At 45.8% G+C, this 26299-nt stretch overlaps 1 protein-coding gene across 14 annotated transcripts in view; it reads right to left on the bottom strand.

The window, feature by feature from the left end:
* NAV2 (neuron navigator 2) overlaps positions 1–26299 on the bottom strand; it is a 761975-nt gene that overhangs the window by 130977 nt on the left and 604699 nt on the right. For all 14 annotated transcript variants that reach the window (XR_014267924.1, XR_014267925.1, XR_014267926.1 and 11 more), the window contains one exon: positions 6389–6511. Coding sequence is in view for 4 of the 14 variants with exons in the window: in XM_082476565.1 (XP_082332691.1) it covers positions 6389–6511 (123 nt within the window). In the remaining 10 variants the exon portion in view is untranslated. The remainder of the gene's footprint in view (positions 1–6388; positions 6512–26299) is intronic.

Genomic DNA, 26299 nt, shown 5'->3' with positions numbered 1-26299 from the left:
ACCATGGCTCAGCCAAGTAGGCCCGCAGACCCCCAAACTCTGGGTAGAGAAACTCCAGCAATGCCTCAGGGACTACAGTGGTAAGCCGGCAGCAGGGAGAATTCTTCAAATGACTGCACAATCTCAGCAGATTCTGTGGGCCCTGGATTTCTGGGATCATTAAAAGGAAGGATCAGCCCTGGCCTGGGATCTTGAAATTGTGGACCCCTCCTCCAGCAAACCACCCAAGTTGGCAGCAGGTCAGAATCCACAAACAGGCATCCCTCCTCCAAACCTGCAAGGAGGCTAAGGGGTAAACTGGCCCAGCACTGTGTAAGAAAGGCCTTTTCCTTGAGGCCTGAAATCACGATGGGATAAGGGATGAGGGTCAGCCCATCTGCAGTGTCCCTGTGAGAAAAGTGTGGGATGGAGGGAGAGGAGTCAAGAAATATTCCCTCTTCCCTCTTAATGCAAACTGTTTTGCATTGTCCCTTAAGGATGGAGTTCGCCTTTCCAGGCATCTGGGCATTGTTTACCTTTTTAGTGAGTAGGGCCTCAATTAACGAGATGACACCAAGACAAGGGCTGGAACTAGGGAAGAATCCCTGCACAGAGGGCTCCCTGAGCGGGCAGTATAGCAGGTGGTTAGAGCCTCTGCGGGGGTGGGGGGTCTGGTGGGCCTGGGTTTCAATTCCAGCTTGGACACTATAGACAGTTAGCTGTGGATGCAACCTAACCCTCTCATAGCCTATGAAACTAGGATAATACCTCCTCTCAAAGGGTCAGGGTTAGGAATTAATGACACAAAGTTTGTAAGGTGCTTGGCACAGTTCCTGGCATATAGCGATCCATCAGGAAATAGCGACTATGATTGTTTTTGTTATTTTCTTTTTTTTAAATTAATTTTTACTGGAGTATGGTTGCTTTACAATGTTGTGTTAGCCTACACTGCACAACAAAATGAACCAGCCACACACATACAGATACCCCCTCCCTTTTGGACTTCCCTCCCATTAGGTTACCACAGTGCATTAGGTAGAGTTCCCTGTGCTGTACAGTATGTGCCCATCAGTTGTCTATTTTATACATAGTATCAATAACGTATAGGTGTCGATCCCAGTCTCCCAATCCCTCCCACCCCACCCCTTTCCTCCTTGTGTTTTATTATTTTCTGGTAAAGATGTGTATTAGTTTTCTATTGCTGCTGTAATGAATTCTAATAAACTTGGTGGGTGAGAACAATAAGTATGTACTGTCTTATAGTTCTTCGAGGCAGAAGTCTGAATTGGGTCTCATAGACTGAAATCACAGTGTCGGCAGGGCTACATTCATTTCTGGAGGCTGGAGGGGAGCAGAATCTGTTCCTTTGCCCTTTCCTTTTTATACAGGCCACCCACATTCCTTGGCTGTGGCCCCTTCCTCCATCCACAAAGTCAGCCAGGGCGGGTGGTGTGCCTCTCACACCTCATCACTCTGCCCCCCTCTCCTGCCTCGTCCACTTTTAAGGACCTTGTGATGACACTGGGCCCACCTGGATGATCCAAGGCACTCTATCTAAACGTCAGCTGATAAGCCACCTTAATTCCCCTGGCCATGTAGCGTAACATATTCACAGGTGCTGGGGATACGGTCGGGGACATCTTTGTGGGGCCATTGTTCTCCTTACCCCAGGCTTGGAAGGGAGGACGAGGGGAGAAGTCATTCCCATCTGTGCTCCCTCTAGCCTGCATATCCCAGCAGGGGCGATGCCTAAGAAATAGCTGGGTTGGGGACCTACCACATGGTGAGGGCTCCTACCAATTGCATCTGCTGGCTGGGGTGCCCTGGCCTGGATTCAACTCCTTTCTCCAGGTCGGGCCTGAATCTGTGAATGCACTGCTTGGTGCCAGGAGGCCGTGTTGTTCCACACAAATCACAAAGCCAAGCAGTGCCCTGGTCTCTTGGAGATCTTGTGACACTCCCACCGAGGAAGGAGGGCCTGGCTTGGCAGGCTGGTCAAATACCAGGTTGCATAGTTACATCCTCACACTGTGGGACTCCGTGTTCAAGCTGAAGCTGGGACGGCTCCGAGCACCAAGGCCTGGGTCCCAAATGCAGACAGTCCAGTTTATACAATGACTGAAGCCCAACTGAAATGCCATCTCAATACCTAAAATGTGCAGAATTTGCAGGGCACTGAAAATCTTGTAACAAGGGAAAAACAAAACAAAACAATATAGTTTCTCCTTCCTGTTTGGTGATGTCAGAGGGCAATTTTCATTTTGTTCAAGTCTCAGGCTGACGTTTTAACACGCGGCATTAGTTTTTCTGCTATTTTTATTACTACCTAAATTAATAAAAGCAACCGGTGTTTGATAAGCATTTTAATGGTTGAGAAGAAAGTTACCAAGTAATGCAAAGTCCTCCTCGGCATCTATGTGCACAGAAGCCTGGCTTCTGCCCTCCACGTGCTCTCAATGACACGTACATGACCATCGGGGGAGCATCTAACTGTCTTAGCCCACTGCTTGCTAAAGCACGATGCCGGAAGGGGCCACAGCAGTGCTTTGGGGGGACAAAGAAAGGGACCTGAGAGTGGAAACTTTCCCACAGCTGACCTTTAAGCTTTGAAAACACTCAACTCACTGGAGTTCAAGAACTTCTGATGGGTTCCGAGGAGACAGCAGTGCGTGCAACCAGCCGGAGTTCCACAAACCATGCGACTGTGGGCCCAGCCCCTGGGCCCTCCTTGTTGTTTTCTTTCCTTCTCCCAGGCTGCCGGCCCACAGACCTCCATGCCAAAACTCTCTTTAGTTATCTGTTATCTGGGGGCAACAGCTTGTAATAAGCTACCTCCGTTTGTCCCTTTTGATCCTCCCTTCTCAGACAGCTGGCTCTAGTTTGCTGAAAGTTGCCCCTGATGACTATCAGGTAAAAACTAGAGCCCACGGGTGGCAACCCTAAAGAGTGACAGGAGATCAAGGACAGACTTGGCATCTTGAATTTACGATCGTCATTTATTATTTCTCAGAAGCTGGCTGGTGACATAACGAGACTCACAAACAGATATGGTCTCTGTTTCCCAGACTCTGAAGGTACACGTTCCTATCAGTTACTTTTAATAACCCTGAAGATACTCCAGCTACATCCCGTCGCCAACAGCCACGGCCTGCCTGGTGGGTCGGCGTCCTTTAGGGCCTTCCCCTGGAGACCTGTCCTTCGGGGCTGCACTGCCAAGGTCAATGATGTTCCTGTTTGCACTGTGAGGTGGTCCGCCCTTCTTGTGCTTGCCTTCCCTTTGCTGAGGGCTCATCAGAAATCATCTCTCAGTACTTTTCCTATTTCCTTTGTAGAACTCATGTAGTTTACTGCTTGTGTGTGACTCCTTAAGGACCGGGCTGTCTTTTTATAAAAAACTTCACGGAAATACCTTAGCTCTTTTTTTCAGGTTAAAAGGGAAGAATTCTGGAAAGGTGATGGGTTCTCTGCATTTTTTTTTCACTTGTCTAAATTATCTAAACCACATATTTCCAATTCAAGGATAAGAACAGGATTACCTAGCCTGCAGCCATTTGCATACTACTTTTTATTTTTTAATATATCTGCACACCATCTGTGATATTCTTCCTTGATATTTCACGTTAAATCATCCCAAGCCTACACTATCCTTACCCTAAGCAATATTTGTAAAATCATGGGTTTGAGATGCTAGTTGTAGGGTATTTTTTTTAAATTACAATTAAAATGTAATTATTAAAAATAAGTATTTCCCTGTCTACCATCTAAAATTATTTCCCGTACTATTAATGTTAGCTTCTCACTTTGGGACACACTCATGTAGAATATAGTTTTGGGAAGAGATTTACATGAGGAACTTGAAAGAAACAAATCTACTGCTATTTCAACTTAGCCAAAGATAAAGAATTCTTATGGTCTGTTTACACTAACTTTGGAGAGTAAAGAAATTTAACATATTCAAGAATAATGCAGAATATCTCACTGCCTACAGGTCAAAACTTTTATATAAAATAGAACATTTGTAAGCATTATTAAATCCTTTTTTTAAAGCCACCTGAATTCTTTCTTTACAAGTTGGTCAGGGGACTTCCCTGGTGGCTCAGTGGTTAAGAATCCGCCTGCCAATGCGGGGGACACGGGTTCGAGCCCTGGTCCGGGAAGATCCCACATGCCATGGAGCAACTAAACTCGTGCGGCACAACTACTGAGCCTGTGCTCTAGAGTCCGCAAGCCACAACTACTGAGCCCTCGTGCCACAGCTACTGAAGCCCACGCGCCTAGAGCCTGTGCTCCGCAATAAGAGAAGCCACTGCAATGAGAAGCCCACGTACCACAATGACGAGTAGCCCCTGTTGGACACAACTAGAGAAAGCCCACGTGCAGCAACGAAGACCCAATGCAGCCGAAAATAAATAAATAAATAAATATATATTAAAAAAAAAAAACTTGGTCAGTTATCCATTCAGTCTTATTAAATGATCACATCTGAGCAATTCCAGCTTGGAGAGAACCAGGAGACACTGTTGTCTACTTGGTCCCACCATAGGGTCTGAGTTGGAACAACAACAAATGCCACCATCTTTCCAGTTCCCGCCCAAATCCTCCACCTCCAAAAGCAGGAACAAGCTCAGCTGTGATCTATGATCATTCCATTAACCTTGCAATGAAGCATTAAATTAAATTGCCTACTGCAGACTCTGCTTTCACTACAAGGGGAAAAAGGCCTTCACCTTATGCTAATAGATTTACTGAGCAACCCCATGTTTACAAGAGAATGCAAATAAGCAAAATAATTTAGCAAATTGTGAAATCTCCAGTGGGGGTGTTGCAACAACTGATTTTTCTTTTGCTGATATTTACTCTAAAGATTTTAGTTATAGAGAGTTTTAGCCTTAGAAAGAGCAGTTCTCAAACGGTTCATCTTTCTATAGAATTTTCAAACCAATACTTTAAATAAAATTACAGGAAAAAAGCTGACTTGAGCTGGCACCGTAGTAGAAAGTCTTTTGTCCTCTCTGGTATCAACCACCACCTTGGATGCTGGGGAGACTCCGAGAAGGACATGGTCGAGTTGGTGGCAGAGCCTGGGCCTTGGGCAGACGCGATGTTCCCGATAACGAATTCAGCACTCTCCACACCAGCCCAAGCTTCCAAGTCTTCCCCAGAGAAGGTGAGGATTCCTCTTCAGCAAATTCCATTTCTGGGGGTAACTTCAAAATAATGCTGCCCTATTTCTCTGAAGCCAGAGAACTACAGAAGTCATATCACTCTCTGTAAAAAAGTATGTCCTGCTAAAAGAATAGTAAGAAGCTGGGCTTGTGATACAAATATTTGGCACAGTGATTTCAAACCACTCATATCAAAATTCTATGTTATGGGGACTTCCCTGGTGGCGCTGTGGTTAAGAATCTGCCTGCCAATGCAGGGGACACAGGTTCGAGCCCTGGCCCGGGAGGATCCCACATGCCGCGGAGCAACTAAGCCCCTGCACCACAACTGCTGAGCAGCCCCCGTCGCCACAACTAGAGAAAGCCCGCACACAGCAACGAAGACCCAATGCAGCCAAAAATAAATAAATAAAAATAAATTTAAAATTCCATGTTATTTCTCATCAACCCAGATGTGGAAAGAGGTCAAGTATGCCAGAAAAATCCTTCAACAGTCAGATCATTAAAGGGTACTGAAATCTAGAAATACAGCACATCGGAGCTGGAAGGGATATTGGAAATCATACAGTCCAAGCCCCTTCTTTAATAAATTGCTCATGGTCATAGAATTGGTTTGTGTCAGAGTAAAGACTAGAAACTTAGAGGCCAAATATTCTTCTTTATTATAGTGTTTTCTGAAGCTCTTTTTGTCTCTGAAGCAATGAAGACCGGTCAAGTCCTGTCATGTCAACTACTCAGCATGCAGTGTATAAAGCTACATGGTTAAGCCTTGCCTCCTGTCACCAGGCAACTGGAGAATTATGGGGAAGCCTGCTCAGCCACGGCCAGGAGAGCTCTCTTCTACACACAGACCTTCTGTGCATCACCAGGGACTCTGTTCCTTCCAAGGTGCAGTACCTAGAAAGCTGGCTAACAGAGGAAGCCAAGCAGATCCCCAGGGCCTGCTGAACTGATAAAGATGCAGTAGCAACAGTCAAAACAACAACAAAAACTGCCCAGCCTGAGCTCGCTGGGTTCGTGCTGTCAGAAGCACCATCCCACCCAGAAGCAGGATGCAAGAGCTGGTCGGCAGCCCTCTCCCTCCTGCTGTGCCAGCTCCTAATCCCAGGCCCAGCTTCAAGGCCTCCCAACCTCTCTGGTGGGTTAAAGTAGCACCCATCCGCTCTCACTATCACTGCCCTCATTTCTCAGGCCCCTCTGGAATGACCTCCACACCTGGGCAACCCCAAGTGGAGCAGGCTTACCTGTCAGCATCTCCGAGGCCCAGGGAGGTGTTTCTTTGCAGGGTCTCCCGCACCACAGCCATCCCATCAGGGAGCCGGTTCAGGCGGCGGGTGTAGAGGCCAAGTCCACCATCGGTCATGTACCTTTGAAAGGAGAAGAGGATGACGCAAATGTATGGTTAAGAGCAAGTCCTGTGCCATCTTGCGGTTCATATCCAGAAGCCCTGCATGGCCATCCCATGCTCTAAGGGGGAAGGAACTGAGGCTTTCCCAAGGCTCTGTCACCGATCACAGCCCAGGGATAACTCAGCTGACTCAACCCAAAGGATGACCAGCTTGCTAGCAAAAACAAGTCGGCTTAATTAACCCAAACTCACAGGAATCTATGAAGCAGAAGGGAACTAGTAAATAAAATTAACTGTCAGATGCATTCATGACATTCTTTTTAATGTCAGCAGTTATACAAGCAGGTGTTTTACCTAAGTACTGTGAATGGAACTGACAAGTCATCGGCAAATCATAGGGAAAAATGTTACAGAACAGTGCAGTGGAAAAAGTAGGCAAGCTTTTAAGAGGAAAAGAAAGAAAAGATGGAGGATACAAGAGCCAGCTTTGCCGTCACGGGCAAGTCACTTCTCTGAGTCCTGGGTTTTTCATCTAAACTGTGTGAATATCACAGCCTTCCTGCATCACAAGGTGGACATGAGAATTAGTGAGATAAGGAATATCACAGCACTCTATAATTTGTATAAGATCGTATAAACAGAAGACGTTATTAGGACAGTCATCATCTTGAAGTAGCTACAAGGGTAAATTTCACCACTGATACTGATGTCTTAAGGCGGGTGTCCCAAACTCTCTGAATAACAGTAATGCTCCTTTACTTTTCTAGATCTCTTGGTGATGCCACAAAGCTATCTTCTGATGAAATCAGTGCTGTCAGGGGGAAGGGGAGACCCCTGAGACTTTCTGTATAGATGGCTGACTATCTACCAATCAGACCAGTTCCTGAAAGATTAGCTACCAGTAGGAGGTAGTTCAGGTCCAAAGCAGCTTTACTTCATGTACCTTTGCTCCTCCACGACACCCCACAAAGGAGACTGCTTGTGCCATCACCCTCATCTCCAGAGGAGAACAAGAATTCAAAGCAAAATTTGAGCAGAGCCAGAAACCAAACTCAGATCCCTTAAATTCCCACATGGGCCCTACCAGATAGACCCGCAATGCATCTGAAACTGCAAGTGATTTGCATTTCAAGTCAAATAATAGGAAGTAAGAAGACCAATGAATGAGTGGTTGTTTTGCTGCAACAGTCAGCTGAGCTACATCATGGAATGTTTCACTGCATTTGGTATCTTGGCTTTAGAATATATGGCGTAGATCCTGAGGGTTCTCAACCCTTGAGATTCTTCCACCTCTAGTTTAGGAACTTCTTAGGATATATTCTTAGAAAAATGGACTTACAGGACGCTGTGGAGGTTTCCCAGAACCAGTAGGGTCAAGTTAGGGTCAGAGAAGAAAGTGCTCACAGAAGCCATCTTGGGTGAGAAGGAGCTTCTGTTTTGGGTCAAAAGAACTCTTCCTTAGGGCAGCTTCCAGGATACCATGTCTGAATTGACTTATCTGATGGCCCCATTCATCCCCCGTTTATGACATTAATGATCACAATGCCAGCACAATGGAAAATCTGCTGAAGTCAGTCAAACCGATTGTTTGTGCACCAGCAAAATAACACAACAGACTGGTTTTTTTCACTCAACTGTATGATAAAAACCACCCTGTGAATATACTAGAACCCAACGAACTGTACACTTTAAAATGGTGAATTTTATGGTATTTGACTTATACCTCAAGAAAAAAGAAAAAAGAAAAACCAAAAACCCCAGCGATTGCAGCTATAGTTAAATAATTATTTGTGTAATGACTTTTGGATGCTTGGTCCCCACGCTGGATAGTGAACTCCTTGATTGCAGGGACTATTTTATTTTGTTCAAATCTATATCCCATGTGCCTAATACATACTAAGTGCTTAATAAATATTGCTTTTGTTGAATGAAGCCCAAAGATACAGCCATAGGGTGAAGTTCAGCAAAAAACATTTTGGGAGGAAACCAATTACAGGTTCTTCTTCCTCTTAAATGTCAGCAAATTTGACATCTAAGACATACGGCAATTAAACTGTCTACCTGTCAGTCAACCCATCTGCCCATTCATCCACCCACCCACCCATTCACCCAACAGATGTAGTGACCCTGGGTCCAGTGGTGGACTCCATGTGGGCATCCCACAATTAACATAAGGAGAAAAAAAAAAACATTCTAGAGTAAATGTCCTTTCAAGGAGATTTCAGTGGAAACTCTTCAAAACACAATCTGCTGCACCATTAAACAAGGCAGTTAATTTCGATTTTAGCAAAGTCTGCTCAGCCATATAGATAAACAAAAATTTTTCAACTGGGGAGATCTTGTCAAAGGACAAACTAATTTTAGCATTCATTTCCCTGCTGGATTCTTATTGCTGGTGAAACAACACGCACGGTTGGGCAATTACACTTACCCGGGCATGTAGACGGAGGCCCCCACATACACAGCCCTGGCTTTCTGTGAAGGCCAAGGGCAGAGGCTGGTGAGCATTCCAGAGACTGAATGCTGAGATGTGCTGCAGCCCCCAGCCCACTAACACCGGGTGCAAGATGGTGGTGTCAAAAACTGATCACCGATGAAGGTGGGGGGCCTTGGAGAGATGGGACTGGATGTGCTAACTTAGCGTGTCCACTGCTGCTGGGAATTCTGATTTTGTTGAGGCAGAGAGGAGGGGAAAGTCAAGGATAAATCAGGATCCTCTGCCTTCTCAAATGCACCAAAGACTGAAAGCCAGAATCAAATGTAACCAATGTGACGATCCAGTTTCTTTACAAATCTTTTTCATTCATTTTGTGTGTGTGTGTGTGTGTGTGTGTGTGTGTGTGTGTGAGACAGAGGGAGAGAGAGAGAAAGAAAGAGAGGGAAGGAGGGAGGGAGGAGTCAGAGGTGGTTAAGGAAAAGAGGGAATTTACCTCTTCTCCCAGAGATTTGTAAAAACGTATTCAATCATATATTTTTTTTAATATTCAAAATAAATTCTATGTCCTCTCACTGCAAGACAGCACAGCACTGGAGATAGCTGTCACTTGAACTAGCCTCACACTCAAGAACTTATTTATTTCTAAAATTATTATCCACCAAATACAGTAGTCTGATTTATAAAAAGCTCTGTACATATTTTTAATAACTCTTCTGGTCTCAATGAAAAATACATATTTTTTGGTTCAACTCAAATTTCTACAGGAATTGGCTACTGAATGCATTAATATAGACTGCTGTCAGTTCATCCCTTTAGGAAGCATAATTTTAGAGATGAAACCGTCACTGGTGTGCTGATCTAAAAGACCAGCCCTCGTCCTGGAAGGTGAAAAGGCTTATGTTCCTGAAGGCTCAGGAGGCTGGGACGGATGGCTGCATCCCATCTCTGGGAGCTTTATCAGAGGCTCCCATTGGGTGGAGATGCAGTGACTTGCCTGAGGTCAGAAGGAAAGGAACCAGCTGATCTAGGGACCGAATCCCTGAGCACCAGGGCCACACTTTCCTTCTCCGTGGAGATATAAATAATTAGTGCTGGAGCCTAATGAGGTGCTGGTAATATCCTAAGGCTGGCTTGCTGGGGTCCTAAGCCACCAGGCAACTGAACAATTTCCACACTGTCCTCCCGAGTTCCGCAGGGATGGGTGGAGGGGGTTCTCTGCCTCCCCCTTCCGCTGCTTCCCCAGAGGCTCCTGGATGGAGAGCGGGAGCCTCTGCTAAAGAGACAGGGTGTCTGTGGGGTGTTTTTCTTGCTTTTCAAGGCTGGGGCACCCTGGGGTGGCCCACGAGCATCAGAGTTAGGAGCATGGCTCTAACTTGTCAGCGAGTCCTGGGTTCAGAGTCTCCCCTGCCCCTTGCTAGCTGAGGGCCCTCGTGTGCATCAAATACAAACCGTTAGCAAACACTAACGGTTACTGATGTTTGCTGGGTGCTGTGCTACGTGCCTCACATAAGTCATGACATCTTCAAAAGAGTCTTATCAAGTGTTATTTTTATCTCTATTTTTTAGATGAAGACAATGAAACTGAGGTCAAGATCAAGTACAGGTAGGTGGGTTCTAATCCCAGCTTTGTCACTTTTGGAGGGTAATTTCTCCAAGTTTCAGTTTCCTCATCTGCAAGATGAGTGAAACTACACATGAACCTCACAGGGCCGTGGTGGGTAGACTGAGACAGTGTGTATAATGCCCAGAGCCTGCTATATCAGGAGCCCTTAAAATTGATTAGCTGCTGTTACTATCAGCAGCAGCGATGGCTCGTATCTCTGAGCAGTGACTCTGCAGTCCCTCCTCCCCTTTCAATTCCACAAATATTACGTGCTCTGTGCCAGGCTGGGGTTACAGAGACAGAAAGGTCTCACTCCTGTCCTGCTTAGTGAAGCTCAAAGTCAACAAGGGTCTCAGATATGTAAATAGGTAACTCTCCTACTGCAGGACGAGCGGTCTTCCAGATGGATGTATGACAGGCTCTGCGCATAAAGGGGAAGGAGTCACAGTTGGCCTTTGAAGGGTGCATAGGAGTTTGCCAGCCAAAGGAGGAGGATCCATCTAGGCACATAGATGACACGTACAAAAGCAGAGAGGAGGGTAAGAGGATGGGAGGTAGTTCGCTGTTGCCAGCGCAGCAGGAACAAAGACAGGAGGTGGGCTGCAAGGGGACCGGGGCACAGTCAGGAAGGGCTGGGAGGCCAGGCTGGGCTGAGACCTTTGCCCGGAAGCCAGGGAAGCTATGAAGGTAGTAAGCTAGTGAGTAACAGGTTTTCGATACCTCCCCCATTCAACACTCCATTTTTGGCGAGCATTGTCTCACTGATATCGCCTGTAGATTTTTCAGAACACGCCACTTGTCTGGCTCCTGTCTGAGTCACCCCAGACCTTCGGGGAATGACCAGACTTGCAGGGTAGACCTCCCCACCCCTCCAGCTAAAAGAGACCTGTGAAGGCAAAAAGCCTATGACAAGGAACTTTCTCAACAAAATAGGTGCATCCTGTGTAACTGACAGGAGCTATGAAAAAGCTCTGGAATCTCATAGGACCTGTCAGAACAAATACGCTAAATTCTGAGTCCAACGGTGTCAACAGATCTCTTCTCCTTCTTTAAATGTACATAGTGAGGCAACAATGTAGACCAAGTGAAACTGGCTCTGTGAGTCACCTTCAGAAGGAGGGAAAGAGGACCCCTCCTTTCCAAAGTTCCCAACCTGGCGCATAAGGAATACAAACGGGCTCGCGCACTGATCGCAAAGGGAATCACCTTTTGTCAAGAACTGGGGGAGGTGAGAGGGGATGGGAAGGGAGAAAAAATATGTACACTGATGTATTTCAGTGTATTCCTAATAGACCACAGCATAAAAAAATTAAAAACTCTCGGAGGCAAGAAATGAAAGCAATACCGATAGAAAAAAAAAAAAAATCGAGCCTCAGTGATTACTTTTCTTCAAAGAAATGTCAGCTTGTCTGTATTTCTGGGACACACATTTGGTTTAAATGTGAACGTAGCAAAGAAAAATGGAATAAAAGAATTGCATATTTAAAAACTATTCCTTGCCAACATCAATATAAATATATGAACATATACATCAACACATACCTCGTTGTATAAGGTTAAATAAAGTGATGTGGGCGGATGAAAAGACCTTGCATTTGAGTTTCACCAACACCCCAGTCCCCAAACAACCAGTGCTTTCACAGTGCTCTTCTACTCCATTACAATAGGCCTGACATTTATATTCTAAGTTTATTAGGATGTAAATTGAGTTTCTGGACCAACCCGTAAAAGGATCCCTTTAGTTTAGGGCCTCTTAGAAGTCAGATGAATAAATTTCACTCTGGGTCATGGAAGGACAAACTGACAAGCAAGTCTAACAAAGCTGCCTGCATCCTTTTGAAGAAAGTTGATCTTAGTGACAAAAAAGAATCTGCTACATTTGACTTAAGGGGAGAAGATGCATTTGAAATGCAAAAACATGGTTGGAAAAAAACAGATTTTTAAACTTCTCAGTGCTCTTTTTGGGAGGATGTGAGAGTTCAGTTTTCCTCTCCAGCGAAAATAATAATTATAATAGTAAGACTGCAGCACTAAAATTTAGGCGAACACTTAAAATTTTACTAATGAAACACTTGGAAACTGCTTTGCCCTCAGGTTTTAGGCACAAAATCTGAGGCAAATATGGCATATTTCATTTACCCATCCACCCCCCTGCTGCCCTCACCTCCAATGACAAGTACGGAAACGTATCACAGAGCAATTCTAAGACCCTACCCACTGCATAGCCTTAATATCTAAAAATCAAAGAACAGGTTGTTGCTACTTCTGTATCATGGACCACCCCAAACTGACACACAATGAAATGAAACTTACAGCGGCCTTCAGAGAGAAAGTCTAAGTTTCCAATGTCTTTCTTCATTAGGTTTCCCTGCAATAATAGGACTTCAGGTATAAATAATCCAGACTAGACAACACAACTAATTAAGAAACATTTCTTTGGTGTTCATGTCTTTTGGGGAACTCCTCCAATAACTGCTGGCAGAGGGAGAGGGGGATGTGCCCCTACAGGACCAGTTTCCTACCTTCCTGCTCGGCGCAGGGCTGGGGCAGCGATCAGCACCGCTTCCCACTGTGCTCTAGGACAGCTGGCTCTTCAGGACATCCCCGAGCTGGTATCTTGCTCTTTTTAGGAGGATATGAGAGTTCAATTTTCCTTTCCAGCAAAATCTGCCCTTATTTCGCTGAATCCTGGAGCAGCCACCCGAGGCCATACCATGAGCCACCTGGGCTCAGAGCACAGAACAGGGCTGTGGCAAATAGATGTCACTTTCACTGCAGGCAAGTTCCCTCAATGGCCAGGAGCCACCAACCCGGAGCAACCACAGCTCAAGGGGCACCAGCTCCGTCTGTGGCTCATCTGCATCTCATTTCCATCTCACCGAGTCAGTCCTGGCTGTGAAGTGAGTCAGACGATTGGGGAAACCTTGGCTCAATGCTCTGACCCTGGTGTAGCAGGAACGCAAGCCTGCAGAAGCGAGCCAGGCTCAGCAGGTCTGGAGCCTACTCTGGCTACCTAGTCACCGGAGCACGCCTCTCTGGGGAGCAGTGCAAAGACGTTGCTAAGCAAGTCAGGCAACAGCTCAGCTCCAGCAGGCCACGGAGACAGAGGTAACAGCAGGAAAAGGGAGCCCTGAGGAACGGAGGAGTCAAAGGGTCCCAGGGGGCCCCATTAAGCCTCACTGGGTGAAAGTGGTGCCACAGACTTTATTTCCGAAAGCTAGGTGCTGCAAAGCTGCTGGAAGAGAACGCAAGGCACACTGCAGGGGTCACGCCACAAAACCCAACACCTGCCTCTTCCTCTACCTGCCGCTGAACCAGTAGTTTCAGCACCAGCTGGCAGCTTATTGGAGCTGCGGCGTCCCAGACCTCCTGAATCAGACCCTGCAGTTCAACACGGTCCCCATGTCGTTCTAATGTGCATTAAAGAATGGAAAGTAGTGACCTCAGGCAGTGGTCTCTGTAGTGGGGAGCATAAGATGACCCACAGGGGTGAAAACCAAAATGCTTCTGTTTATATTTAGTTCTTATCACGTCCCTTGTAAATCCTGTGTGTATGCAGGCATTATAGCATGCACAGTGTTTCAGTCACAAAGCACATGTATGGTTAAAAAACAAATACAGCGTCTAATGGAGGAACAAGCTCTTTCTGACGCAACCAAAAGCAGTTTAGAGACCACCGTCTAAAGCAGAAATTCCTAAATCTTCTTAAGTTGTGGACCCCTCAGAGAAACCCGTGAAAGCCATAAAACCCATCTCTCGTATGAATAAAATGTGTATCCAGTTCAAGTCAGGTCACAGACCCCCCCCTCGCCCCCCCCGCCCAGACCCTGTGTCAGTGGCTCCTCTGCGGAGTTAGGGCAGAAGTGGATCCTGGCTGAGCTGGTCCCTTCTACATATACAGTTTCCGCAGAGCAAGGTGTTTGCTTGTCTTTGCTGTAAACGGACTTCGCACTGGCACATGGCATCGCTGTAACTCACAAGTCACCCTGGCTTCTAGCACACAGACTCAATCTCACCACTGCTGTGGGTTTGGGTTTGTCTCCACCAAACTACTAGCAGAGGAGAGACTGAACTAGCGGGAAAATTCCTGCATGGTGATGAAACATGCTGCTATGGTTCTTGCATCTTTTGCAAAATGTAATGTGGATTTTTACAAGTTTAACAAAATTCCATCTAGCATTGATTACCAGAGCATTTCGATTTAGCTTGCCTACGGATGTATACATATATCAATGCTATACATACATTTTTAAAAATCCATAACTGTACTAATAAAATACACAGTCACATAGAGAGCCAGGGATTATAACAATTTATCCCTATTTATGACCCTTCTTTAAATAAATACACACATATAAATTTTTCATTACAACCCATAACTATGCTTGTTTAAAATGGGTGTTGGCAGGGTACCCTCCTGAAGAAAGGCTGCACGCTTTGGAAATTTGACAGTCCCCATGTCTGGAATTTGGTCTGGCCTGAATTCTCTTTATTGTGGTTCAACTGTCAGTGTGGAATTGCAGCAAGTATTTCTAGCACGAGCAGGAAGCTTTTTGTCCACCTACTGAAAGATGAAACACATTCTAGCACACAGGAGACGGTTCTCTAGACAAAGCCCCTTTAAGCTCTTTCTTGGAATGAAACAGATGGTGAAAGGAGACAGACTGATATCCAGGAATTCTCAAACCTTAGAATACACCCGAATCATCTGGGGAACCGAGAAAAATGCAGACTCCAAGGCCCCAGCTTCACAGATGCAGAATGCCATTAGTGGGGCCCAAACCTGCGTTTTTAAATAGACCTTTTTTTTTTTTTAAAGCATTTTGAGGTTTATAGAGAAACTGCACAGAGGAGAGTAGAGTTCCATTAAACTCCTTCTCCCCTACCACCAGTTTCCCCTATTAACATCTTGCATCAGTGTGATACATTTGTTAAAACTGATAGACTGGGCTTCCCTGCTTCCCTGGTACAGTGGTTGAGAATCCGCCTGCCAATGCAGGGGACACAGGTTCGAGCCCTGGTCTGGGAAGATCCCACATGCCGTGGAGCAACTGGGCCCGTGAGCCACAACTACTGAGCCTGCGCGTCTGGAGCCTGTGCTCCACAACAAGAGAGGCCGCGATAGTGAGAGGCCCGCGCACCGCGATGAAGAGTGGCCCCCGCCTGCTGCAACTAGAGAAAGCCCTCGCACAGAAACAAAGACCCAACACAGCCAAAAATTAAAAAAAAACCTGATAAACTAATATTGATACATTATTATTTGATACTAATAATTATTTGATACTAATAACTAACATTATTATCAATAATATTGATACACTATTAACCAAAGTCCATAGCTTACGTTACAGTTCACTGTGCTGTATAGCTCTATGGGTTTTGACAAATGCATAATGATATGTATCCACTGTCACAGTATCACACAGCTAACGTTTTATTGCCCTAAAAATGTCCTGTCCTCCCCTGTTCATCCCTTCCCTCAAACCTGTATTTTTAATTTTTTTATAAGGGTTTTGGAGAGACACTGCTTTATAAAAAGCTCATGCACCTTTTTTTTTAAAAATTTTATTTATTTATTTATTTATTTATGACTGTGTTGGGTCTTCATTTCTGTGCGAGGGCTTTCTCTAGTTGTGGCAAGCGGGGGCCACTCTTCATCGCGGTGCGCGGGCCTCTCACTATCGCGGCCTCTCTTGTTGTGGAGAACAGGCTCCAGACGCGCAGGCTCAGTAATTGTGGCTCACAGGCCCAGTTGCTCCGCGGCATGTGGGATCTTCCCAGATCAGGGCTCGAACCCGTGTCCTCTGCATTAGCAGGCAGATTCTCAACCACTGCGCCACCAGGGAAGCCCTCAAACCTGTATTTTTAACAGACATGTAATTTTCTTTTTCTTTCTTTCCTTTTTTTTTGGTTAAATAACTTTCTTGCAGTCAGGATCAAGCTGTCAGAAATGCTGGCTTAAGTCTTGACAGCTGGATGGAGGAACTGTGAGCTAGACTGACCTCAGTTTCCCTAAGAGTTAGTTAAAAAGTCACCATAATGTGACTATAGTGTAACAGTAACTTAACTTTCAAATCCTTATAATAACTAGTCTTGGCCCTGTATATTAAGGAGGCAACATGCATGTTAAGAGTACCCGATCCCTGATTCCTAATGGCCCCTCCATCTCAGATCACGGCCTGATAAGAGTTGTTAGAACTCTAAGTTTCTTCTAAAATATCAGTTAACTCTTGCGCGTGGACTTTCAGGTCTACAGGCCCCAGAACAGTCCAACTGTGGAAGCCCAGACTGGGAAGGGACATAAGTGAGCAGTGCCAGGTATGCTGAATACAGAGTACTGGGGGTCATCGGTGGGGGCTCAGCGGGGGTGTCATAATTAGATGCCCTTACCCTGAAATAACCTTCTGTTTCAAAAGAATCCGTCCTCCCAGGCACTTCTCATGCACTGGGACACGCTTGCCAATCTTCTGGTTGCTGCTACACCTTATCATTCCCGTGATTTCTGACATGACTCCCTGACCCCTAAAGTTCTCTACGACACAAGTTCACTTTTCACCTTGAGTCAGTGGAATTTGTGCTGGCATTCAGGATTGTGTGTTTCCTTTCCAAGATGACTAGAGCTCCCAGCGGTGGGAATCAGACATCCAGAGTCTCTTTCCCTTTTGGTTCCATGTAGACACCCCTAGGTAATAACCAGAGTCACTTCCAAACTGGGGAGAAGCCAGCTGGCACTTGAGTTTAGGTTTATGTACGTTTCACTTTCTCTTATCTAGACTGTGGCTCAAAGAAATGCCCAGGGGTACTGAGAACAGGTGGAGGACGAAGGTGACTAACGTAACTGGGGGGCAACCCCTTCTGAGACATAAAGCAGGCCTTGGGACATCACCTAACCTCAGCAAAGATTTCTGGAAGCAGCTGGGAGGCTACAGGAAGCACCGCATAGAGTCCTATGCAGGCTGCTGCCCTAGAGATGGTCCACATTTTGAGGTGGTGTCATTTGTTCAGTAAACATTTATGTAGCACCTGCTGTCAGGCAGGCACTGGCCTGGGTGCTGGGGATACGAGAATCAGATCCAGTCCTTGACCTTGAGGGGCTTAGTGTCTGGGTGAGGGAAACAGACATGTCAATGTTTGCATGGGGCTCAGCAAGGGCCAGAGCAGGGAGAAGGGCCAGAAAAGGCTTCTTAGAGGAAGAAACCCTCAAGTGGCATCTTGAAGGATGAGAAGGTGTTTGCCAGGCAGCCTTGGGTTGGGGCAAGGAAATTAGACAGTTCACACAGACATACGTGTACCAATACAAAGGATCTAAAATGTACAGTGGATTCACTGTGTGGTCTTAGATGCTAAATTTCTACTAGGTAACATTTTCATTAAGAAAATCATTATTCTGAGCACTCATTCTAAATGGAATTCGATAAATGTATTTCCAACACAAAGAAATACGTATATAGGCCTCTGGCTTTCAAGCACAGGGATTAAGCCAAAATTGGGTGACCACAAGGATACTCGAATTACCTGCCACTAAATCCGGCAAGCGCAGTAGACACAACAGCTGACAACATAGGATGCCTGACCCTGTGTGCTTTTCCATTTGTCCGTGAGCACTGGGTCACCTTCAGAAACAGCACCCAAGCAGCCAGAACACCAGTTCTCCATGGCAGTGGGCCCATCGCTGGGGTGGGGCAGGAGTTTGGAAAAGCATATTTGATGTTATAAATTTACCACTTTAAACAAACAACTAAAAAGGCCCAATGTTTTTTTTAAGGTATTCTATAAAGTTTGACAGAATTTTGGTTCGCGTGGAACTACTGAAGAGACGGTAATTCTCTAAAGACACACTTATTCTTACTCTCACATGCCCCCTCCCCCCAATTCAGAGTGTGATGTCTTCACATTAAGGTATATGAGAGTTTTTGCTTTTTTTTTTTAAGTCTGAAAAACACTGAGTTAAAGTTCTGTGAGGATGGGAACCAGCCATTTTCCTCCTGGAGAGTTCAGATTTTGAACTACGTAAGCACCAGGCCTCCATATTAAGTGAGGCCATCTAAACATGTGTCGTACAGTCACAGAAGTGTCTCAGGATATATTCACATGGAAGGAACAAGACTGTGGCTGACAGTGGGGACGGGGCCCCTCCCCGCCCTGAGCCACGACAGGCAGATCTCACAGCTGCCTCTTTGGGGTCCCACCCCTTCCCCCCAAAAAGCTGCACTGCATAATCCTGGTAAAAGAGGGCATGCTGAAATTCTTAAAATCTTAAAATCAAAACAAAATTCTAAATTGAAAAGGCTTCCTGCACAAACCAAGGGCCACCGAAAAAAAAAAAATCAGCCCAGCCTCCATCTTGGCATTCCCCAGATAATGCCTGGGTCCCTCCCACGGGAGCCACAGAAAAATGCCCTTTCCTACTAAGGCTGGTAAACGTCTGTCCTACTCCGAGAAGTGTCTGTGGGGTCCAACATTGTACAAACTCCAAAAAACAAATGATGTGCTCCTCAATGATTAAAACACCATGCTTGAGTTGCCATAGGGTCCAGCAATCCCACTCTTGGGCATCTATCTGGAGAAAACCATAATTCGAAAAGATACATGCACCCTTATGTTCACAGCAGCACTGTTTACCATAGCCAAGACATGGAAGCAACCTAAATGTCCACTGACAGATGAATGGGTAAAGAAGATGTGGTACATATATACAATGGAATACTACTCAGCCATAAAAAGAAACGAAATAATGCCACTTGCAGCAACACAGATGGACCTAGAGATTATCATACTGAGTGAAGAAAGTCGGAAAGAGAAAGACAAATACCATATGATATCATCTGTGTGTGGAATCTGAAATATGACACAAACAAAATTATCTACGAAACAGAAACAGACTCACAGGCATAGAGAACAGACTTGTGGTTGCCAAGGAGGAGCAGGGGTGGGGGAGGAATGGCTTGGTAGTTTGGGCTTAGCAGATGCAAGCTATTATATATAGGATGGATAAACAACAGGGTCCTACTGTATAGCACAGGGAACTATATTCAATATCCTGTGATAAACCATCATGGAAAAGAATTAAAAAAAACCCACCTTGCTCATCTGCACACTGAAGTGCGGTGGCCTCACTCACCATACTCTGCCTCCTCTAGCATCTTAGTGCTGAGATACTGGATGTCTTTTAAGATCATCTCCCCCACCTCCCACTTAGGACACCAGCCTGAAAAGGTTGTACCTCTAAAACCTCACCTTAAATGCAACCAGGCATTAAGAAAAACACCAACAGGGACTTCCCTGGTGGCGCAGTGGTTAAGAATCCGCCTGCCAATGCAGGGGACATGGGTTCGAGTCCTGGTCCGGGTGGATCCCACATGCCACGGAGCAACTAAGCCCCTGCGCCACAACTACTGAGCCTGCACTCTAGAGCCCGCGAGTCACAACTACTGAGCCCACGAGCCACAACTACTGAGCCTGTGCTCTAGAGCCCGCAAGCCACACTACTGAGCCTGTGAGCCACAGCTACTGAAGCCTGTGCGCCCAGAGCCCATGCTCCACAACAAGAGAAGCCACCGCAATGAGAAGCCCATGCACGGCAACGAAGAGTAGCCCCCGCTCGCCACAACTAGAGAAAGCCCGCGCGCAGCAACGAAGACCCAACGCAGCCAAAACTAAAATAAATAAATAAATTTATTTAAAAAAAAAAGTTAACCATTTAAGAAAAACACCAATAATACACAGTCTTATGGAACTACAGAATATTAGATCGGGGGGTGGGGGGAGGTTCCGAAGATTACTTGGTCTGATGATTTCTCAAATGTAGAACTGACACTCAGAGAGTTTAAGTGATTTACCCAAGGAAACACAACTAGAAAGTAGCCACTGATGTGTTTTCATTTTAATATATTTTTGTGTTAAATAAATTTATTGTGTTCAATAAAGCTTTTATGATAAAGTTTAGTTCCTTTTTTTTCCTTTTTGTTTTAACTGTTTACCTATTTATCTCCTTGTCTTCCTGACTCTCACCAAACAACTTCAACAAATGTATGACCAGTATTATTATAATTATGATTATTATAATTATTATTTTCGAGCTTGTATTTTTGCTTCACTACCCCCAGCCCCTAGATTCTGCCTAGAATTCTTGAGATCGGTACCTAACAAATGTTCTTGGTAGACTAAATGAAAGAATAAATAATAACCTAGAATTAAGTTGCTTTAATGTATGATATATGTGTTAAACATTTGGGAAATACAAAGAAGTGAAACATCCTTGCATCTACTTAGGGAAAAGTCAAATATATTAATAGAGGCTATGTTAGCTAAAGGATTCAAGGAAGACTTCTAGGAAGATGGGGGTCCCCCAGGCAGGGGCAGCCAGTGAGAAAAGGCTTAGAGGGAGGGGTCATAGGTCCCATTCAAGGGACAGCATGGCATGAGTAGAGTACCCGGTGTAGGGAACAAGGTCAATGCCACTCTCAGTGGTTCATGAACCTGAGCTGAAGGCAGGCATGTTGCCCCCTGGCTGAATTCCCCATTGTCTGTGATGTTCTACAAAGGAGTAAAAAGTGAAACCAGTAGAGCAGGGAGTTCAGTTGGAAAGGCAAAAACTTTCCCTGTAGAATTTCAACAGGTATGGGCCTGGACAGTGCCACAGGCATGTTTGCAAGAAGGACAGGTGTGTCTCCCCACAGCAGGGTGGCTGCTGGAGCTCGGGAGGTAACTTGGGCAGGAGACACCAGCAGCCAAGCGTCCAGGCAAACCAGCCAGCCTGGGGACAGACGGAGCGGCCCAGGCGGTGAACGTCGGGAGCGGCAGGGGCACCCCCCATGGCAGCTGGAGCACTGGTGGGAAGAGCGGGCTGGGAGGGAGCCAGAACCCCGGCCGGTGACCTCCAGAGCAGCAATCAAGCAAAAGCTGGCTGTCTACAGGCTACTCAAGTTACCTGCTATCAGGGCAGTAGGAGCTGCAGTCACAACAGCTGGCTGTTGCTGTACAAAGGAACAGGGTCCCTGAATTTCTCACGCTTCCACTGGTTCAAACGTTTCCACTTTCACAAGAATGGGAGACAGATAAGCGGAAGGAGTCATTCAAACAGGGCAGGGGCAAAGCCAAATCCCCTCGACCCTGCGTAGGAGAGCGGGCTTATTCAATACTGTAACATTTTACACTTTAAAAAATCCAGCAATCCCATTCCTGGGCGTGTATCCAGAGAAAACTCTAATTTGAAAAGATATATGCACCCCAGTGTTCATAACAGCACTATTTACAATAGCCAAGACATGGAAACAACCTGAATGTCCATCAACAGATGAATGGATAAAGAAGATGTGGTACATATATACAATAGAATAGTACTCAGTCATAAAAAAGAACGAAATAATGCCATTTGCAGTGACATGGATGGACCTAGAGATTATCATAATAAGTGAAATAAGCCATAGAGAGAAGGACAAATGTTATATGATATCGCTTATATATAGAATCTTAAAAAAAAAAAAGATACAAATGAACTTATTTACAAAACAGAAATAGACCCACAGATATAGGAAGCAAACTTACAGTTACCAAAAGGGAAGGGGGGGGATAAATTAGGTGTTTGGGATTTACACTACTATATATAAAATAGATATATTCAGTTATATATATAACCGAATCACTGTGCTGTATACCTGAAACTAACACAACATTGTAAATCAACTCTCTTTCAATTTTTAAAAACCTATCATTTTCACTATACAACCTAACAAGTGTAACTTTCAGGAACATCTCGGCAGGTGTGCAGCCCCTGAGCTGACTGTGATTCTCAACAGCTACTCTGACATCTGCCAGACCAGAACCTGCAGCAGGGGAAAGAGGTGGGTCTGATTTTTGTGTTTATTTGAAGGGGGCATGGGTGAGAACATTTTTCGAAGGAACAGCTTTGGTGCCCTGCTACCACCCGCAGGCTGGCATGACCTGTGGAAACCAGTCTTGTCAAAGAGACCTTCTCCTGAACACGACGCCCAGCTCCGCTCCATCCTTATCAGGACCTCAGTCATTCCTATGGGAACTGGACCCCCTGAATCTTACACTTTTACAGGTCCTCTCTCTCAGCTTCTCACCTTATACAAGAATCCCTTCTACAACATGTGGACACAGGTTTCCAGATTCTGCTTGATTACTCTCAGGAATAGGACGCTTAAGTCCTTAAAAAAGAGCCCAGCCCACTTTGACTAGGTCTGATTTTTAGCATGTTTTACATTACACTGATTAACAGTAACCTTGGTGTTTAGGAACTGAAAAATGAAAGTCTAACTGCCACCCACAATTTGAGTTTGGTCCTCTGGAACCTACTGCTTTTCTAAGTATTGTCCACGCCAAGCAGATCTAGTTTCTACAAATATTTCTATTACATTTTGAACCCTTTTTCCTTCCTCGTCACACTTCCCTAAACAAACCTTTGCTTAGTTCTGAACCCCTTCAAACCTGGCACCAAGAACAAAACGACGTTGTCTAACCAGCAGATACTCTTTCACCTCCCACATTATTATCCTACTCATCAGTTGAAGGTTAGGATTTATAGAGCTCTCTAAAACCAAGAAGCATCTTTGGGTCTCAGAACCTAAAACCCAGCAGGTGGCAGCACCAAAAGGGAAGGTGCTTGGATCTCAATTGCTGAGCCCTCAAGATTCCTGAAACTGGCTGCACCCCTTAGTAGCTGGATGACCTTGGACAAGTGGCCTCTTTTATCCCCAGTTTCCACATCTATAAAATGCGGATAATAACAGTGTTACAGGCCTCCTAGGATTTCCCTAAGAATTCAATGATACAATACTTGAAAAGTGCCTGCCACGTTAAAAGTACTCCACAATCACTGGCTGCTGTTATTACCAGCACCAGCAGTAGCATCTGCGCCAGTGGTACCACTATTATAATTACCCTCTTTCCCTCTCCCTTCATTCCAAACATGTCACTAAACACATACAGCAGGTCTGGTAGAAGATGTTAGAAACGCAGGCGCAAAAAGACACAATCCCTCTGCTCAAGGATATCTTAGTCTAAGGGATAGACAGTTATACAAACAGACAAAGCAAAAGGAACTGAGAGGAGCCATCTGGGAGGTATTACCAGGTGTTTGGGACACAGAGGAGGAAGGCGATGTCTGCTGGCATTGCCAGGAAAGGCTTCCCAGCTTCAGCAGATTCTTAAAGGACTGTGGCAGGTGGATGGGAATGGAGGGGGGAGGGATTTATGGACAGAGAGAGCAGCCACGTGCAAAAGGCACAGAGGTCTAAGAGTGTGGTATGTACATCAAGGAAAATGTCAGTGGTCCAGAGTGGTGGGACCAGGGTGCGTGGGGGAGGGCTGGGCAGTGAGGGGATGGTGGAGATGACAAGAAACGAGGCTGGGCAAGCAGGTCACTCATTAGCTCCCCAATGGAAAGGAGGGCCTCTTCTGTGCCATGCACTGTGGGGCACAGGAGATTCATGGCCAGTAAGGAAGACGAGCTGTGTCTCCATGAAACTTACATTCCAGCGTGGGACCACGGAGGGCCTTGTGTGTCATCATGCTGGACAATGCAGGGGGTAGGATGTGGCAGACTGTAACTTTCCGAAGATGACTCAGCAACGTCTCCATCCCACGTGGTCTTCTTCAAGGTGATCTGCCCACTGAGAGGTGGGATCTATGCTCCCTCTTTGAATCTGCTTTGGCCAATGTGGTCCAGTGAAAGTGACACTCTGTGACTTCCAAGGTAGATGAGAAAAAGGAAAACTTTGCTTTGCTCACTGTATCCCTTGCCCTTGGGGCTCTGAGACCTACATGTTGTGAGGAAGCCAAGCCACATGGAGAAGTATGGGCATCCTAACCTTCAAGTCATCCCAGCCCAAGTGTCAGATGTGTGAGTGAACAAGCTGTGGAGTGACGTGTACCCCTGCTATCAAACCAGCTCCAGCCCTGGGGGCCTCCCTGCTGAGGCTCCAGACTTGGTAGAGCAGAGACAAGCCATCTCCACTGTACCTTGTCCCAATTCCTGAGGCAGAGACCTGTGAGCAACACCAAATGCTGGTTTCAAGCAGCCAGATTTTAAAGTCATGTGTTACACAGCCACAGAAACTCAAACACAGAGTTTACCCAGCAGGCGAGGTGGAGCCACTGAGAAATTATAAGCAAGTGATACCGTAATCAGAGTTATACTCTAGAGTTTTCTCACCCAAGTGTAGGATAGATTTGTTGGATGGACGAGATCAGAGGCAAAGAAAGCAAGGAAGGGACGAACGCAAATCATCTGGAGGAGAAGCGTGAGCGTTAACACTAGAGGGAACCACGGCAGCAGAAAGTGAAGAGACGGAACCCATCAGCCTGGGTGACTGGCCTTCTAGGAACAAGGGAACAGAAGAGTCTGAGATTCCTTCTGGGCTGTGCACGAGAAATGGATGTGGAAATACAGGAGGAGAAATAGATTTGAAGGGGAGAAGAGGAGTTAGATTTTTAACATGTTTACACAACTTACAGGGTTTTCAGTAACAACCCAACACAGTGGTTGCACTGCTGCTTTGCAGTCAGGTATCTGCATTTGAGTCCCGGCTCCCTAACTCACCAGGCTCTGCGACCTTGGGCAAGATACTGATACCCTCCAAGCCCCCGCATCCTTGTCAGGAGAATGAGCAGACGACCACACAGATTACGTCAAGGCTGACAAGAAGTAAGGTATATAAAGGGCTGGACACAGTGCCAGGCATTTAATATTGCTCAGTAAACAATACCAGGTAGTTGTTATTATTACTACCATGATCCTTATTATTAACTGTTATGCATACTTGGTCAGAGGCTGGCAGGTTCTTTGTATGCAGGGGGCCTGGCTGCAGGGCACTGAATGAAAGCTCTTCCCAGGAAACCTTGCACACACCTCTGGAGCATGGTTTATTCAAGCGTAAAGTCTGTGTCCACGTCTAAAATAGCTACGCCAGCCTGCAAAGGCGGGAGGGAAACCGGTCTGTTAGCTGTCCTCAATTTCTGTCTCCCTCCCTCTCTCCCAACTTAAAGGGTGAGTGGTTTTAATTAACAACTCCCCCAGCATAAGGCAAAAGTCACTCGCTTAATAAAGCTCTAACTTGCCGCGCATGGTTCTGGGGTATCCAGGTGGCGCTGAGCTTGTAATTGTGTGTTTTGTTTGGGTTAGCAGTGGGTGGGAGGCAACACGACTAGAATTTCCTTGGAGAAATTCAGTATCACATCAACAAAGGCTGGAAACCGCCGGTGATGGAAATGTCCACTTTCATGAGATTTTACAACAAGAAGCTAGGCTATGGTGAGGTGCTTCAAGAAATCACCTTGCAAGGGGGGCTCCAGCTCTGAACCTTCCTGACTCTGACCATCTCATTGGTTTTTGTTTCCAAAACACACAGCACCAGTTTTGCCCCGGCTCACTTTCTGCGCACCAGCACGTGGAGAATGTTGATGCAAGTGTTTCTAAAGCTACAGCCAAGACCGGTGATATTTAATTGAAATGAAACATGAAATAATGCTTTTGAGGCAAATAAAAGTATCTGCTTTTGCCCCCTCCCCAGCCAGCCTCCTTGGTCCTTGCACAAGCACTGGCCAAGTATTTCTCAAAGTTCCTATGCAACTCAGCCCTCCAAGCCTTACCCTTCGAACACCGCCCTCCATCTCCCTTTATAGTCCTAATGCTCCCTAATATGGCATAGGGGAGACCCAGGGTTTCCAATATCCACAGATGCCCACTCCTCCCTTTTGGTCGTGACTTCCATATAATCAGAGCTACAGGGAGAAGCCATACT

This window comes from Balaenoptera physalus (genome assembly GCF_965194825.1).
Source record: "Balaenoptera physalus genome assembly, chromosome: 10".
Lineage (NCBI taxonomy): Eukaryota > Metazoa > Chordata > Mammalia > Artiodactyla > Balaenopteridae > Balaenoptera > Balaenoptera physalus.
This window is presented reverse-complemented; position numbering and strand designations above follow the sequence as displayed.